Here is a 17658-nt window from a genome sequence, read left to right as displayed (position 1 = left end):
GTGGTGGCTCACACCTGTAATCCAGCACTTTGGGAGGCTGAGGTGGGTGGATCATGAGGTCAGGAAATCAAGACCATTCTGGCCAACATGGTAAAACCCTGTCTCTACTAAAAGTATAAAAATTAGCTAGGTGTGGTGGTACGTACATGTAATCCCAGCTACTTGGGAGGCTGAGGCAGGAGGATTGCTTGAACCAGGGAGTTGGAGGTTGCAGTGAGCCAAGATTGTGCTACTGTACTCCAGCGTGGCAATAGAGTGAGACCTAGTCTCAAAAAAGATAATAATTTCAACTTTTATTTTAAATTCAGGGGGTAACGTGCAGATTTGTTTCATGGGCATAATTGTGTGTTGCTGAGGTTTGGGGTACAGTTGATCTCGTCACTCAGGCAATGAGCATAGTATCCAGTAGTTAGTTTTTCAACTCTTTCCCCTTCTGTCCCTTCTTCCCTTCCCCTTTTTAACAGTCCTTAGTGGCTTTTGGCTGCCACCCTTATGTCCATGTGTATCCAGTGTTTCGCTGCCACAAGTGAGAACATATGGTATTCGGTTTTCTGTTTCTGCATTAACACTTAGGATAATGGCCTCTAACTGCATCCATGTTGCTGCAAAAGGCATGATTTTGTTCTTTTTTATGGCTGTGTAGTATTCCGTGGTGTGTGTGTGTGTGTGTGTGTGTGTGTGTCAGTCATATTCTCTTTACCCAGTCTACCACAGATGGGCACCTAGGTTGAGTCCATGTCTTGTCTTTGCTGTTATGAATAGTGCTGTGATGAGCATATGAGTGCATGTGTCTTTTGGTGGAACAATTTATTTTCTTTTAGATGTATACCCAGTAATGGGATTGGGATTGCTGAGTTGACTGGTAGTTCTAAGTTCTTTTTTCTTTTTTTTGAAACAGCCTCATCCTTGTCACCCAGGCTGGAGTGGAGTGGTATAATCTCAGCTCACTGCAACTCCTACCTCTCAGGTTCTAGTGATTCTCCCACCTCAGCCTCCAGAGTAACTGGAACTACAGACGCCCACCACCATACCCAGCTAATATTTGTGGGTTTTGGTAGAGATAGGGTTTCACCATGTTGGGCAGGCTGGTCTCAAACTCTTGACCTGAAGTGATCCACCTGCCTTGGCCTCCCAAAGTGCTGGGATTACAGACATGACCCACTGTACCTGACCTTGGTAGCTATGAGTTCTTTGAGAAATCTCAAACTGTTTCCCACAGTGACTAAACTTATCTACATTCCCACTATCAGTGAATAAGCATTCCCTTTTCTCTGCAGCCTCGCCAGCAACTGTTTTTTTTTACTTTGACAAGCATTCTGAGGAGTGTGAGATGGCATCTCATTGTGGTTTTGATTTGCATTTCTCTGATGATTAGTGATGTTGAGCATTTTTTTCATGTTTGTTGGCTGCTTGTATGTCTTCTTTTGAGAAATGTCTGTTCATATTTTTTTGCCCACTTTTCATGAGGGTTTTTTGTTTTGTTTTGTTTTTTGAGATAGAGTCTCACTCTGTCACCCAGGCTGGAGTGCAATGGCGTGATCTTGGTTCACTGCAACCTCCGTCTCCTGAGTTTAAGCAGTCCTCTTGCCTCAGCCTCCTGAGTGGCTGGGACTACAGGCTCATGCGACCACGCCCAGCTGATTTTTGTATTTTTAGTAGAGACAGGGTTTCACCATGTTAGCCAGGCTGGTCGCCTTGACCGCCCAAAGTGCTGGGATTACAGGCATGAGCCACTGCACCCAGCCTGAGTTTTTTTTTTCTTATTGAATTGGTTAAGTTCCCTATAGATCCTGGATATTAGACCTTTGTCAAATGCCTAGTTGGCAAATATTTTCTCCCATTCTATAGGTTGTCCATTTGTTCTGTTGATAGTTTCTTTTATTGTGTAGAAGCTCTTTAGTTTAGTTAGGTCCTACTTGTCAGTTTTTGTTTTTGTTGCAATTGCTTTTGAGGACTTAGTAAAAAATTCTCTCCCAAGGCCAGTGTCCAGAGTGGTGGTTTCTAGGTTTTCTTCTAGGATTCTTTTAGTTTCAGGTCTTACCTTAAATCTTTATTCCTCCATCTTGAGTTAATTTTTGTGTGTGGTGAAAAGTATGGGTCCAGTTTCATTCTTTAACATAAGGCTAGCCAGCTATCCCAGCACCCTTGAATAGAGATATGTTTGAATTGAATAGAGAGATATTTCCCCATTGCTTATTTTTGTCAACTTTGTCAAAGATCAGATGGCTGTAGGTCTGCAGCTTTATTTCTGGATTCTGTTTTCTGTTTCGTTGGTATATGTGTCTGTTTTTGTACCAGTAAGTACCATGCTGTTTTGGTTACTGTAGCCTTATAGTATAGTTTGAAGTCCAGTGGTAATGTGATGCCTCCAGTTTTGTACTTTCTGCTTAGAATTGCTTTGGCTATTCAGACTTTTGTTGTTGTTGTTCTATGTGAATTTTAGAATATTTTTCTAGTTCTGTGAAAAATGATGTTGGTAGTTTGATAGAAATAGCATTAAATCTGTAGATTACTTTGGGCAGATGGCCATTTGAATGATATTGATCCTTCTAATCCATGAGTATGGAATGTTTTTCCATTTGTTGTGTCATCTGTGATTTCTTTCAGCAGTGTTTTATAATTCTCCTTGTAAAGATCTTTTACTTGGTAAAAATACATCTAACCAAGATGTGTGGATGTAAAAATATCTGATAGAAATATATCTTGGTTAGATTTATTTCTAGGCATTTTATTTTTGTGTGGCCATGGTAAATGGGATTGCATTCTTGATTTAGCTCTCAGCTTGAGCATTATTGGTGTATAGAAATGCTGCTGATTTTTGTACATTAATTTTATATTCTGAGGCTTTACTGAAGTTGTCTATCAATCAGTTCCAGGACCGTTTGGTGGAATTTTTTTTTTTTTTTGGGGTGGACAGAGTTTTGCTCTTTGTTGCCCAGGCTGGAATGCAGTGGCACAATCTTGACTCACTGCAACCTTCGCCTCCAGGGTTCAAGTGATTCTCTTGTCTCAGCCTCCTGAGTAGCTGGGATTACAGGCTCCCGCCACCATGCCCAGCTAATTTTTGTATTTTTAGTAGAGACATGGTTTCACCGTGTTGGTCAGCCTGGTCTCAAACTCCTACCTCAGGTGATTTGCCCTACCTCGGCCTCCCGAAGTGCTGGGATTACAGGTGTGAGCCACTGTGCCCAGCCTGGTGGAACTTTAGAATTTTCTAGATGTAGAAGCATATCGTCTGTGAAGAGAGATAGTTTGACTCCTTTTTTTCTTATTTGGGTGCCTTTTTATTTCTTTTTCTTTCCTGATTGCTCTGGTTAACACTGCCAGTATTGTGTTGAATAGGATTGGTATTGGCTGTTGGTTTGTCATAGATGGCTCTTGTTATTTTGGGGATGTTCTTTTGACGCCTAGTTTGTTGAGGATTTTTTCATGAAGAGATGTTGGATTTTACAGAAAGCTTTTACCATGTCTATTGAGACAATCATATGGTTTTTGTTTTTAACACTATTTCATGATTGTTTTGAATTGCATTTCTTTTTATTTTTCAATTTTATTTTAGTTTTAGAAATGAGATCTTGCTATGTTGCTCAGGCTGGCCATGAGCTTCTGGGCTCAAGGGATTCTTCTGCCTTAGCCTCTTAGCCAGTGTGTCTGGCTGAATTGTATTTCATTATGCTTATTGACCATTTTATTTTCCTTAACATTGTTCATGTCTTTTGTTGTTCTGTTGGTGTGTTCAAAATTTTTTTTTAACTGGTTTATCTTATATTGATTCTTCATATATAGAATGTGCATATGGTCGGCATTGTTAGATCCTGCCATTCTGCCAAATGGTTCCCCAAAGTGGTTGTAACAGTCATCAGCAAAGTGAAGAGACATAAGACCTTGTTCTGGTTGCCCATATCCTCTCCAATACTTGGTATTGTTAATTTTTGTAGTTTTAGCCATTTGTGTGGGTGTGAGGATGTATTTCATTGATGTTTTAAATTTCCTATCATGGATGATTAATGATGTTGAATATGCCAATAATTTAATCCAATCTGACAGACTTTATCTTTTATCAGAACTATTTGGTTGACTTGCATTTAATGCAATTACGGATATATTTGGGTTTATGTTTACCATCTTGCAATTTTCCACTTGCCACATCTGTTTTTTGTTTATTTTTTTCATTTCTTGCTTTCTTTTGGAGGAATCAGGTTATTTTTATTCTACTTTTTTTGAGGTAATGATACAGTTTTCCCCCTTATTCTGTGAATATAGTGAATGACATTAATTGATTTTCCAATTTAAACCTATTTTAGGTTCCTTACATAAATCAGATTTGGTTGTTATGCATTATCCTTTTTATATATTACTGGATTTAATTTGCTGAAATTTTTTAGTATTTTGTGACTACTGAATGAGAGAAATTAGTCTATTTTTTACTTGCAATGAAATTGTCAAGATTATCCTCATATAAAAGTTAGGAATATTTTCTTTTTTTCCCCCCAGTGTTCAAGAGTTTGTATTATTAATTTTCTCCAGGAACCAACTTCTGGCTTTATTAATTTTCTCTGTTGTAGTATGTTTTCCATTTCATTACTTTCTGCCTTTTTCTTTATTACTTTCTTCCTTCCCTTTCTCCGATTTTAATTTGCTGGGATTATTTATTTTATTAGTCTTTGTGACTTTTTGAGATACTTAGATTGTCAGCCTATATTCTTTTAGAATGCATAGATTTAAGTATAATTTTTTCTCTCAGCATCTTTTCCCTCTAGCAATTTTTGATTTCGTTATATTCAATTAAAAATTTCTAATTTTTGATTTTTTTCTTTGACTCAGGTTATAAATCGATAACTCAATTTCTAAATATTTGGGATTTCTTCTTATCTTGCTGTTGCTGACTTCTCTGGCTTAATTCCAGTATAGTCAGAAAATACATTCCATATCATTTCAGCCCTTTGAAATTTGTTGATATCTGTTTTGGCCTGGCATATAGTAGTTTTATTATTTTTATTTATTTATTTATTTTGAGACAGTATCTCACTCTGTCACTCAGGCTGGAGTACAATGTCGCGATCTCGGCTCACTGTAATCTCCACCTCCTGGGTTCCAGTGATTCTCCTGCCTCAGCCTCTGAGTAGCTGGGATTACAGGCATGCACTGCCATTCCTGGCTAATTTTTGTGTTTTTAGTAGAGACAGGGTTTCACCATGCTGGCCAGGCTGATCTCGAACTCTGTACTTCAGGTGATCCACCCGCCTCGGCCTCCCAAAGCGCTGGAATTATAGGCGTGAGCCACCGCGCCTGGCCCATATGGTGATTTTAATGAGTATCCATGTATATTTGAGAAGAATATATTCTTTCTTATTTGTTATGTGCAGAAAAACCAGAATAGTCCTCTATGTTTAACAAATTGAATACTATGTCTATGAAAGGAATATTTACTAATGATGTTCAAATTTTCTATGTATCTATAGATTTTGTTTGTTCTGTCAGTTACTAAAAGAAGTAAATTAAAATCTCAGGCCGGGCACAGTGGCTCATGCCTGTAATCCCAGCAGTTTGAGAGGCTGAGGTGGGCAGATCACCTGAGGTCAGGAGGTCGAGACCAGCCTGACTAACATGGTGAAACCCCATTTCTACTAAAAATACAAAAAATTAGCCTGGCATGGTGTCACATACCTGTAATCCCATCTACTGGGGAGGCTGAGACAGAATCACTGGAACCTGGGAGGCCGAGGTTGCAGTGAGCCCAGATCGCACCATTGTACTCCATTTTGAGCAACAAGAGCGAAACTCAGTCTCAAAAAAAAATCTCAGGGTATGATTGAGATTGTGTTTCCTTTTGGTTCCATCAGTTTTTTTTCCATTTTGAGACTATATCATTAGGTGCATTCAAATTTAGGATTATCTTTTTTAATTGAATTTGCTTCTTTATCTTTATTTACGTATCCCACTTTAATTAAAGGAGTTTTCATTTTTTGATTTTTTTTTTTTTTTTTTTTGAGACAGAGTCTCCCTATGTCACCCAGGCTGTAGTGCAGTGGTGCAATCTTGGCTCACTGCAACTTCCACCTCCTGGGTTCAAGCCCTTCTCATGCCTCAGCCTCCTTAGTAGTGGGGAACTACAGGCATGCACCACCATGCCCTGCTAAATTTTGTATTTTTAGTAGAGATGGGGTTTTACCATGTTGGCCAGGCTGATCTTGAACAATTGGCCTCAAGTAATCCACTCACCTCAGCCTCCCAAAATTCTGGTATTACGGTTTGACCCACCACACCCAGCTTAAACTTCTTGTTTTAAAGTCTTTGTGTGATATTGGTATGGTTTCTCAAGGTTTTAAAAATTCTTTATCTTTTCTCATCCTTTTAGCCTTACATTATTTTGACTATGTCTCTTTTAAGCTTTATTTTTTAAAAATTCAGTCTGACAGAGTTTGCCTTTTATTTGGAATATTTAGTTCACTTTATACTTAATAAAATTACTATTTTATTAAACTTTCTTTTCTTCTTCTTCTTCTTCTTTTTTTTTTGTAGACCGTTTCTCCTCTGTCACCCAGGCTAGAATGCAGTGGCATGATCTCAGCTCACTGTAGCCTCAATCTCCTGGGCTCAGGTGATCCTCCCACCTCAGCCTCTTATATTAAACATTATTTTATTATTATTTTAGTGGGTTGTCCTTATTATTACAAGAATATATCCTTATTGATTTTCAAATTAAATCTTAAAAATTAAATTTTTTAGGCGAGGCACAGTGACTCACACCTTTAGTCCCAGCACTTTGGGAATCTGAGGCAGGTGGATTGTTTGAGTCTAGTTCAAGACCAGCCTTGGCAAAATGGTTTTTACAAAAAAAAGATTTTTAAATTAGCCTGGAGTGATGGCACATGCCTGTAGTCCCAGCTACCCAGGGGGCTGAGGTGGGAGGATCACTTGAGCCCACGAGTTCCATCAAGGCTGCAGTGAGCTGTGATCATACTGCTGCACTCCATACCTGGGTAACAGTGAGACTATTTCTCAAAAAAATAAATAAATAAAATTAAAAATTTTAAATTAAAATTTTCCATAGAGTATAAAGGCATTATTGATATTTTTGCTACATTTAACCTTCTCTAGCCTTTGGTGCTACTATGTCATGTATTTTAATTTTTCATATGTTATAAAGCCCACAAAACATTATTTTCTTGTCAGTAATCATTTTGATTTGCCTGTATATTTGCCTTTTTAGCACTCTTCACTGTTTTTCTGTATGACCATGCTTCTATCTGGGATCATTTCTGTCAGCTTGAAGAATTCCCTACAGTATTTCTTTTAGAACAGGTCGGATACTAACCAGATTCTTTCAACTCTAATTTTTTTCTTTTGTCAAAAACATCTTTATCTTACTTTTTTTTTTTTTTTTTTTTCTTAAAGAGTTGGGGCCCTGCTATGTTCCCTTGGCTGGAATGCAGTAGCTCTTCACAGCCTCAAACTTGTAACCTCAAACAGTCCTCCCACCCCAGCCTCCTGATTAGTTGAGACTAGAGGGGCACACCACTGAGCCCAGCTTACCTTCTTTTTGAAGGATGTTTTCTGGGGTAGAAAGCTCAAGGTTGGCAAGTTATTCTCACCCGTCGTTTGAATGTAATTCTATTCTTTTTTTTTTTTTTTTTTTTCTGAGAGAAAGTCTTATTCTGTCACCCAGGCTAGAGTGCAGTGGCACAATTTTGTCTCGTTGCGGCCTCCACCTGCCAGGTTCAAGCGATTCTCCTGCTTCAGCCTCCCAAGTAGCTGGGATTACAGGCACCCACCACCACGCCCAGCTAATTTCTGTATTTTTAGTAGACACGGGGTTTCACCATGTTGGCCAGGCTTGTCTCAAACTCCTGACTTCAAGCAATCCACCCACTCAGCCTCCCAAAGTGCTGGGATCACATGCATGAGCCACTGGGGCTGGCCTTATTCCCTTTGATTTCTAATATTGAAAGTGTAATTATTACTTCTTTAAAAATAATATACCTTTTATTGCTGGTGCTTTTAAGATTTCACATTATCTTTGGGTTTTGTTTTGTTTTCTTTTCTTTAGCAGTTTTATGATGATGTGCCTTGATGTATCTTTTTTATCTAACATACATTCTTGAGTTATTTATTTTGATTACCACTCTTAACTGTAGCGTATTTTGTTTTCCTTTTCTTAGGTAGGTACATGCGTACACATTTGAACATGGTTTTCATTATCTGAAGACCTTTTTTTTCACCTAAGGAAATTTTCTTATTGTCAGTTCTTCAGGACCACTTATTACCTATATGTTGGTCTCTGCTCTTTATCATCATTTTAATCACCTTAACATTTTAATATTTTTTCCCTAGTTCTCATCATTCTCAGAATGTTATATGAGTTTTCATCTCCATCTCTTTTGATCTTATATAGTTTCCATTCTGTTCTTTTTTGCTAAGGTGCAGATTTTAAGTTGTAATTATATATTTTTTTACTGTGTAATCTTTCCTTATCCAGCGGTTGCAAACAATGAAACTTGGGCCAGATCTGGCAGGCTGACATAATTTTGTGTGTGATATTAAAACTTTTTAAATTTAATATTTTTAAATTGGGGGGGCAGTTTACATTAAAATCTGAATTATGGGCCAGACGAGGTGGCTCACGCCTGTAATCCCAGCACTTTGGGAGGCCGAGGCAGGCAGATCACTTGAGGTCAGGAGTTTGAGACCAGTCTGGCCAATATGGTGAAACTCCATCTCTACTCAAAATACAAAAATTAGCCGGGCATGGTGGTGCATGCCTAATAGTCCCAGCTACTAGGAAGGCTGAGGCAGGAGAATTGCTTGAACCCAGGAGGCAGAGGTTTCAGTTAGCCAAGATCGCACCACTGCACTCCAGCCTAGGCAACAGATCGAGACTCTGTCTCAAAAAAAAAAAAAAAAATCTGAATTATGACTTCCTAAACCAAATTTCTGTTTCTGTTTTGCAGTCTCTTGTTTTTAGACTGCTTTTACTGGCTTTGGAAGGGATTTCCTGTCATCTTTTTTATATATAAATTTTTATTTCAATAGTTTTCGGGGAACAAGTGGTTTTTGGTTACATGGGTAAGTTTCTTAGTGGTGATTTCTGAGATTTTGGTGCACGCATCACCTGAGCAGTGTACATTGTACCCAACATGTAGGCTTTTATTACTTACCTCCTTCCCACTCTTCCCCACCAAGTCCCCAAAGTTTATTATATCAGTATGCCTTTGCCTCCTCACAGCTTCTTAGCTCCCACTTACAAGTGAGACCATACGATATTTGGTTTTCCATTCCTGAATTACTTTACCTAGAATAATGGCTTCCAAGTCCACCCAAGTTGCTGCAAAGGCCATTATTTCATTCCATTTTATGGCAGAGTAGTATTCCATGGTGTATATATACCACATTTTCTTCATCCACTCGTTGGTTGATGGGCATTTAGAATGGCTCCATATTTTTGCAGTTGCAAATAGTGCTGCTATAAACATGTACATGCAAGTATCTTTTTCATGTAATGACTTATTTTCCTTTGGGTAGATATCCAGTAGTGGAATTGCTGTATCAAATGGTAGTTCTTCTTTTAGTTTTTTAAGAAATCTCCATACTCTTTTCCATAGTGGTTGTTCTAGATTACATTCCCACCAGCAGTGTAAAAGAGTTCCCTTTTCACCACATCCATGCTAACATCTATTATTCTTTTATTTTTAAATTATGACCATTCTTGCAACAGTAAGGTGGTATCTTATTGCGGATTTAATTTGCATTTCCATGATAATTAGTGACGAATATTTTTCGTATGTTTGTAGACTGCTCGTATATCTTCTTTTGAGAATTGTCTCTTCATGTCCTTCGCCCACTTTGTGCAGGGATTATTTGGTTTTTTTCCTGCTGACTTGAGTTGTAGATTCTGGATATTAGTCCTTTGCTGGATGCATAGTTTGCAAATATGTTCCCGAACTCTGGAGGTTGTCTGTTTACTCTGCTGATTATTTCTTTTGTTGTGCGGAGGGTTTTTAGTTTAATTAGGTCCCATTTATTTGTTTTGTTGCATTTGCTTTGGGGTTCTTAGTCATGAATTCTTTGCCTAAGCCAATATCTTGAAGAGTTTTCCTGATGCCATCTTCTAGAATTTTTACGGTTTCTTAGATTTAAGTTTGATCCATCTTGAGTTGACTTTTGTATAAGGTGAGAAAGGAATCCTCCGAGCACTTTTATAAGGAACAGCATTTATTCCTGGATCTAAGTTTTGACTAATTAATGTTTTTAACATTTTAATGTGTTTAATTAACCTCAGATGGATTTATCAAAACTTTAAAATATATGCAAAAATTATATATGCTAAGATTTTTCTTCCTATTTTTACATTACATCCTCCAGATTTGAATTTACATTAAGTGGAGTATTCCAAAGTTAGGAATTGAAATCAAATTGCTTTTTTTTAGGTTTATGTTTTTATTTCCACAGGTCCTGCTCAATCTGGAATTTTGTCAGATCGTGAAGTGGTAAACCTTTTTCTTCATTTTACTGTCAATCCTAAACCCCGAGTTGAATACATTGACCGACCAAGATGCTGCCTCAGAGGAAAGGAATGCTGCATCAATAGATTCCAGCAAGTAGAGAGCCGCTGGGGTTACAGTGGGACAAGTGATCGAATCAGGTATCTGTCATATTGGGGACATGGGGGTAGAGTGGGAGTAGCAGTTACCATTTGGCCTTTATTTATATGTTGTGGGAGATAATTAACCAACATTTCACTTTATACTTTTTTAAAATGAACTTCTAAGTTAATACAGGAGACAAGAAGTCACTGAGGCATCCTGCCCTCCTCACTGATTTATGAGTGAGGGTGACTTCTTAAGAAAAAATCAGAGTAAGAAAGGATTGAGTTGGACCTTCTGTTATGTGATTTTTTCCCCCCCGAGATGGAGTCTCACTTTGTCACCCAGGCTGGAGTGTAGTGGTGTGATCTTGCTCACTGCAACCTCCACCTCCTGGGTTCAAGCGATCCTCCCACCTCAGCCTCCCAAGTAGCTGGGATTACAGGCACACACCACCACATTCAGCTAATTTTTTTGTATTTTTAGTAGAGATGGGATTTCACCATGTTGTCCAGGCTGGTCTCAAACTACTGACCTCAAGTGATCCACCTGCCTCAGCCTTCCAAAGTGCTGGGATTACCAGGGGTGAGCCACTGCACCCGACTGTTATGTGATTTTTGTTTGGATCACCCCTGCTGATGGGCTGAGTTCTAGACCTTAGTTGATCAAACACTATTTTTACAGGCTTAGGGCTACAACTAATAAATTTAACCTTACTATGTTTAGTGTGAGTTTTTTCTTTGCATAGATGTTGCAGGGAAAATATCTCAGTATACATTTATAAAAGCTCTGAGAAAAAAATGAAGAATCTTGAAAAATGCATGCTATAATCCTGTTGAAGAAATTATCTTTGCTCTACTGTGTTTCTTTAGGTTAAATGTCAAAATAGAATCAGTGCCAGTTTTCACAAAACATGACTTATGAATTTTCATTTATTTACTAGCACTTCAGTATAAAACTAGAAATTAAGAACAAGTTCGCTAAAAAAAAAAAAAAAGAAATCTGGTTGGATGGGGGACTATTATAAATCTTGAGCTAACATGGAAATTTAAAATGTACTGATAGACTAATAATAATTCACAATAATACTATATGTAAAAAAAATTATGGGATGAGCCCAAAGCTGCACACACAAAAAAGTAATAATTAACTACTTTTAGTAAATAGAGTAGAAATAAGTGATTTAAGCATTCAGCCCAGGTAGCTAGAAAACGAATAGCAAAATAACTGTAAGAAAAGAGAAAGTAAATAGAGAAGCGTAGAAATTAATGAATTAAAAATAGTAGCATTGATAAATCCATAAGCTGGTTTCTTTAAAAGACAAATAAAATAAATAAACCTCTGGCAAAAGTAATAAACATTCATATTTAGAGGTAAAAAGGGGAATATAAATTATATGCTGACATTTTTATTTTAATTCTGGGTTTATTCTGTACTAATAAGTTGAACATGTTGATGGAATGGATCATTTTATAGGCAAATATAAATTATCAAAATTGACTGAAGAAGAAAGCCTGAATAGACCAATTACCATGGAAGGAATTAAAAGTTATCAAAGAACTGTCCCTTCACAAGGTGGTTTTTACAGGTGAGTTTTGTCAAATCTTCAAGGAACAGATAGCTTCCTTGAGCATTAAAAGAACAAAATATTTCTTGGTTAATTATTGAAGGAAGCATAACCTTTATATAGGAATCAGGCAAGACAAAAAAATTCTAGATCAATCTCAGTATCAAGAAGAAATTTTGTGTAAAACATTAGGGTATTGAATCTGTACTTAGAAGAATAACACTGGATGAGCAGAGTTTATTTAGAGATTGAAAGAATGGCTCAGTGTTGGGAAATGTATTAGTAAAATTCTCACAACAGATCAAAGAAGAAAAACAATTTGATTTCAATAGATGTCAGAAAGGCTTTTGATAAAATTTCACCTTCATTCCCAATATAATTCTTACTAGGTTAGGCCTAGAAAAATACTTATTTACATGATAAACTATTGAAGCCTCAAGATAAAGATTCAGACTATCCATGCTGTTTTCAGCAGTTTTACTATAATTCTGACAATTTGCTAATGGCATTATGTTCGTTAAAAGTTCAAACTCTATCAAACTGAGTTCTTTTTTAGTAAATATTTTGTAATTCCCACTTTACTAACCTGAAATAAAATTCATAGATAATATGCTTTATACATTTTTTAATTGATAAGTGATCTAGTTATAAAGGAGAAATAAATGTAACTGATAGTAAAATACGTAGTTCAATACATAGACTTTGGGCAGGACAACACTAGAAGACAAGTAGTCAGTTGCGGTACATACATGTATCAGCACGATGAGGCAGTTTCACCTGCACAGTACAGGCATGTTATGTCTTAAATGCCATGAGCAGCATTGCTGCAACATACGTTTTCTTTAAAGGTTCCAGATAAAAGAGCATATGTAGTTGATCCAATTCAAGGTGTGTGTATTTCTGAACTTGCCGACTGGCCGAAATTTATCTGTAGCCTGTAAAGTCAATACTCGGGGCACTTTCTTAGTCTTTTTCAGCAAAGACTTTAGTTGCCAGACCAGCATGTTTCCAGCTGCAGCTGAACAAGGCAAGGCTCTACTTTCCTGTTTCAGCTCTTCAACCGAGGTGGAGACGGAGGGACAGTGCAGTGGACTATGAAACTCTGGCTCTTTGGCAGGTTGGGTGGGGCTTGAATCCCAGCTCTGGCACCTCTTAGTGGGGCAGCCTCAAACAAGCCACTTAACACTTCCAAACTCTGTTTTCTGTTTTGCGGAATAAAGAAAATAGAATATACTAGAATGAGGTGTTTATTTTGAGATAGAGTTTTGCTCTTGTTGCCCAGGCTTGAGTGCAGTGGCGTGATCTCAGCTCACTGCAACCTCCACCTCCTGGATTCAAGCGATTCTCCTACCTCAGCCTCCCAGGTAGCTGAGATTACAGGAATGTGCCATCACACCTGGCTAATTTTTTTCTTTTTCTTTTTTTTTTTTTTTTTTTTTTTTTGAGACAGAGTTTCACTCTTGTTGCCCAGGCTGGAGTGCAGTGGCATGATCTTGGCTCACTGCAACCTCTGCCACCAGGGTTCAAGCAATTCTCCTTCCTTAGCCTCTCGTGTAGCTGAGACTACAGGCATGTGCCAGCATGTCCAGCTAACTTTTTGTATTTTTAGTAGAGGAGGGGTTTCACCATGTTGTTCAAGATGTTCATGAACTCCTGACCTCAGGTGATCTGCCTGCCTCAGCCTCTCAAAGTACTAGAATTAGACGCATGAGCAACTGTGCCTAGCTAGCAAAATTCTTAATATTTAATTTGGAAGATTATATGTTTCTCTTTCTCTTTTTTTTTTGAGAGAGAGTCTTACTCTTTGCCCAGGCTGGAGTACAGTGGCACAATCTTGGCTCAGTGCAACCTCTGCCTCCCGGGTTCAAGTGATTCTCCTGCCCCAGCCTCCCAAGTAGCTGGAATTACAGGCATACACCACCACGCCCGGCTAATTTTTGTATTTTTAGTAAAGACAGGGTTTCACCATGTTTGCTAGGCTGGTCTCGAACTCCTGACTTCAGATGATTCACCCACCTTGGCCTCCCAAAGTACTGGGATTACAGGCATGAGCCACCATGCCCGGCCCATGTTTCTCTTTTAATAATAGTAATACAGAGGCCGGGCGCGGTGGCTCAAGCCTGTAATCCCAGCACTTTGGGAGGCCGAGGCGGGTGGATCACGAGGTCAAGAGATCGAGACCATCCTGGTCAACATGGTGAAACCCCGTCTCTACTAAAAATACAAAAAATTAGCTGGGCATGGTGGCGCGTGCCTGTAATCCCAGCTACTCAGGAGGCTGAGGCAGGAGAATTGCCTGAACCCAGGAGGCGGAGGTTGCGGTGAGCCGAGATCGCGCCATTGCACTCCAGCCTGGGTAACAAGAGTGAAACTCCATCTCAAAAAATAATAATAATAATAATAATAATAGTAATACAGATTACATGACAAAGTATTGTAAAGCTATAGGAAGTTAGTGCTGTATGGAACAGACTACAGATGTCAGAAACTAACCTAATATAAATGAACATTTAGAAAATGATATGGCCAGGTGTACTGTAATCCCAGCACTTTGGGAGGCTGAAGTGGGTGGCTCACTTGAGCCCAGGAGTTTGAAAACAGCCTGGGCAGCATGGTGAAACTCCATCCCTACAAAAAATACAAAAACTAGTCAGGTGTGGCGGCATTCAGCCGTAATTCCAGCTACTCAAGATGCCAAGGAAGGAGGATCGCTTAAACTTGGGAGGTTGAGGCTGCAGTGAGCTGTGATCTCACCACTGCACTCCAGCCTGGGCAACAGAGCAAGACCCTGTCTCAAAAAATAATAAGATAAAGGCTAGGGAAGGATTAACCACTGGGAAAATTAAGTTAGATCCTTACTGATCCGATGTGCCAGTATTCATGTAAATAAAAATTTTAACATTAAACAAAACAGAAGCCATGAAAGTGCTGGAACAGGTGAATGTTTATGTACTGTGAGGATGAGGTAGACCTCTCTAAACTTGGCGTACATCATAATTTTGAAAACAGATAATTCAAAACTTTTAAGTACAAAATCACCATAAAGTTTAACTTTATGGTTAATGACAAATGGGAAACTTATTATAAAGGATATTGCCAACAAAACATAAGTAACTATCATCTATATATAATGTGATCTTTCAAATCTACATTAAAAAGACAAACTGATCTGTAAAGAAAAATGAGAAAAGAACATGAATTGGGTATTTCATTAGAGAGAAAATCCAGTGGGCAGTAAGCATATGAGCAAATGTTTTACCTCATTAATAATCAAATAAATAGGCTGGGCACAATGGCTCATGCCTGTAATCCAGGCACCTTGGGAGTCTGAGGTGGGTGGATCTGTTGAGCTCAGGAGTTCAAGACCAGCCTGGGCAACATGGCAAAACCCCGTCTCTACAAAAAGTACAAAAATTAGCTCGGCATGGTACTGTGTGCCTCTAGTCCCAGCTACTTGAGGGGACTGAGGTGGGAGGATTGCCTGAACCTGGGAGGCTCAGGCTGCAATAAGCGGAGATCGTGCCATTGCACTCCAGACTGGGTGACAAAGTGAAATCCTGTGTCAAATAATAATAAAGTATAAATGTAATTTGTCAATATCAGTTTCTCCAAGGCAAAAGGAAATAAAAAGTACTCATGGTTGATAAGAGTGAGAGAAAAACGATCCTTATACCTTATGGGTTATAAAATGTTATCTTTCCGGAAAGCAACTTGACAATGTTTACCTAAAGCATTAAGACTGTGCCTTTTGGATGGGTGTAGTGGTTCATGCCTGTAATCAAAACACCTTGGAAGGCCAAGGTAGGAGGATCGCTTAAACCCAGGAGTTCAAGATCAGCATTGGCAACATAGTGAGAACCGGTCTCTACAAATAATACTTTTTTAAAAATTAGCTGCATGTAGTGGCATGTACCTGTGGTCCCAGATACTCAGGAGGCTGAGGCAGGAGGATCACCTGAGCCCAGAAGATTGAGGCTGCATGATCGCAGCACTGCTCCCCAGTTTGGGTGACAGAGCAAGACCTTGTGTAAATAAAAAAATAAAAATAAATTTTTTTTAAAGAATGTGCCTTTTATTTTCATCAGCCATTCTACTTCTAGGAATCTATTCCAAAGAAAACAAGGCTTCATAATATGGTTTAACTATAAAATTGTTCATCATGCCATTATTATTTAATAATAAAAACTGCAAATAACCTAGATTATCCAACAAGGGATTAGTTAAATGTAGTGAATTGGGGGCTGAGCATGGTGGCTCATGCCTGTAATCCCAGCACTTTGGGAGGCTGAGGTGGGCAGATCACATGGGTCAGGAGATTGAGACCATCCTGGCTAACATGGTGAAACCCTGTCTTTACTAAAAATACAAAAAATTAGCCAGGCATAATGGCACATGCCTGTAGTCCCAGCTACTCAGGAGGTTGAGGCAGGAGAATCACTTGATTATTTCCACAGTGCCGAGCCTGTACCTAAATATGATAGGCCCTTAGTAAGTGTTTTTTGAATTGATAATTGTCAGTTTTAGATGCTGAGCTTCAGTCCTAATGGCTGACATGTCTGCATTCATGAAAAAGATGTACAAATATTTGGACTCATAACACTAAAATTATTACAACAAAAATGGGTATTGAGGTTAAATGCTTTTACAAAACCAGTTCTTCTCAGGTTCCTGTTCAAATTTACTCTAAAAAGTAAGTTTTTTGGTAAGCAAACAGATGACATTTCCGAGGATATCTAATTAGTTTTTCTTTTTATAAGCAAAACTGGATGTTCCAGGTAACACTTAAAAAAAATTATAAACCTTCAGAATATGAACACATGGGATTAATTATGTTATTTTATTTTTGGCTTCTTTCTCTCAGGTTCACAGTTAATAGAAGGATTTCTATAGTTGGATTTGGCTTATATGGATCTATTCATGGCCCTACTGATTATCAAGTGAATATACAGGTACAGTTTCCTCCCCACCATATATCATCTTGAAATATAACAAACAGGTAACTTTACAATAAGATATTGTTTTGACAGAATTTAAATTTCAATATAATTATCAAAGGAGTCAGAAGGCCTTTTAGCATTGTAAGTATAGAGAATTCTGCTTTAGAGTTGTTTTAGACTTTTTAGTCTGGTTGCAGAAAATTGGGGTCTTTCACAAAAGTATTAGCATATAAGGAGCTCTCCTTTGTCCAGGAATCCCTTCTATTAGTACTTCCTGCTGTGTAGTCTTTTTTTTTTTTTTTGAGACGGAGTTTCGCTCTTGTTACCCAGGCTGGAGTGCACTGGTGCCATCTCGGCTCACCGCAACCTCCACCTCCTGGGTTTAGGCAATTCTCCTGCCTCAACCTCCTGAGTAGCTGGGATTACAGGCACGAGCCACCATGCGCAGCTAATGTTTTGTATTTTTAGTAGAGACGGGGTTTCACCATGTTGACCAGGATGGTCTCGATCTCTTGACCTCATGATCCACCCGCCTCGGCTTCCCAAAGTGCTGGGATTACAGGCGTGAGCC

The 17658-nt window shown here is 38.5% G+C and overlaps 1 protein-coding gene across 2 annotated transcripts in view; it reads left to right on the top strand.

Annotated features, from left to right (window-relative positions):
- Window positions 1-17658, top strand: part of BTBD1 (BTB domain containing 1) — a 53541-nt gene that overhangs the window by 30277 nt on the left and 5606 nt on the right. Inside the window, exons 5-6 of one of the 2 annotated variants that reach the window (XM_032264812.1) lie at window positions 10450-10642; window positions 17012-17099. In XM_032264812.1, coding sequence (XP_032120703.1) covers window positions 10450-10642; window positions 17012-17099 — 281 coding nt within the window. The remainder of the gene's footprint in view (window positions 1-10449; window positions 10643-17011; window positions 17100-17658) is intronic. The other variant, XM_032264813.1, reaches the window with a different exon arrangement.

This window comes from Sapajus apella, unplaced genomic scaffold (assembly GCF_009761245.1).
Source record: "Sapajus apella isolate SASKATOON/1434 unplaced genomic scaffold, GSC_monkey_1.0 scaffold147, whole genome shotgun sequence".
NCBI lineage: Eukaryota > Metazoa > Chordata > Mammalia > Primates > Cebidae > Sapajus > Sapajus apella.
This window is presented reverse-complemented; position numbering and strand designations above follow the sequence as displayed.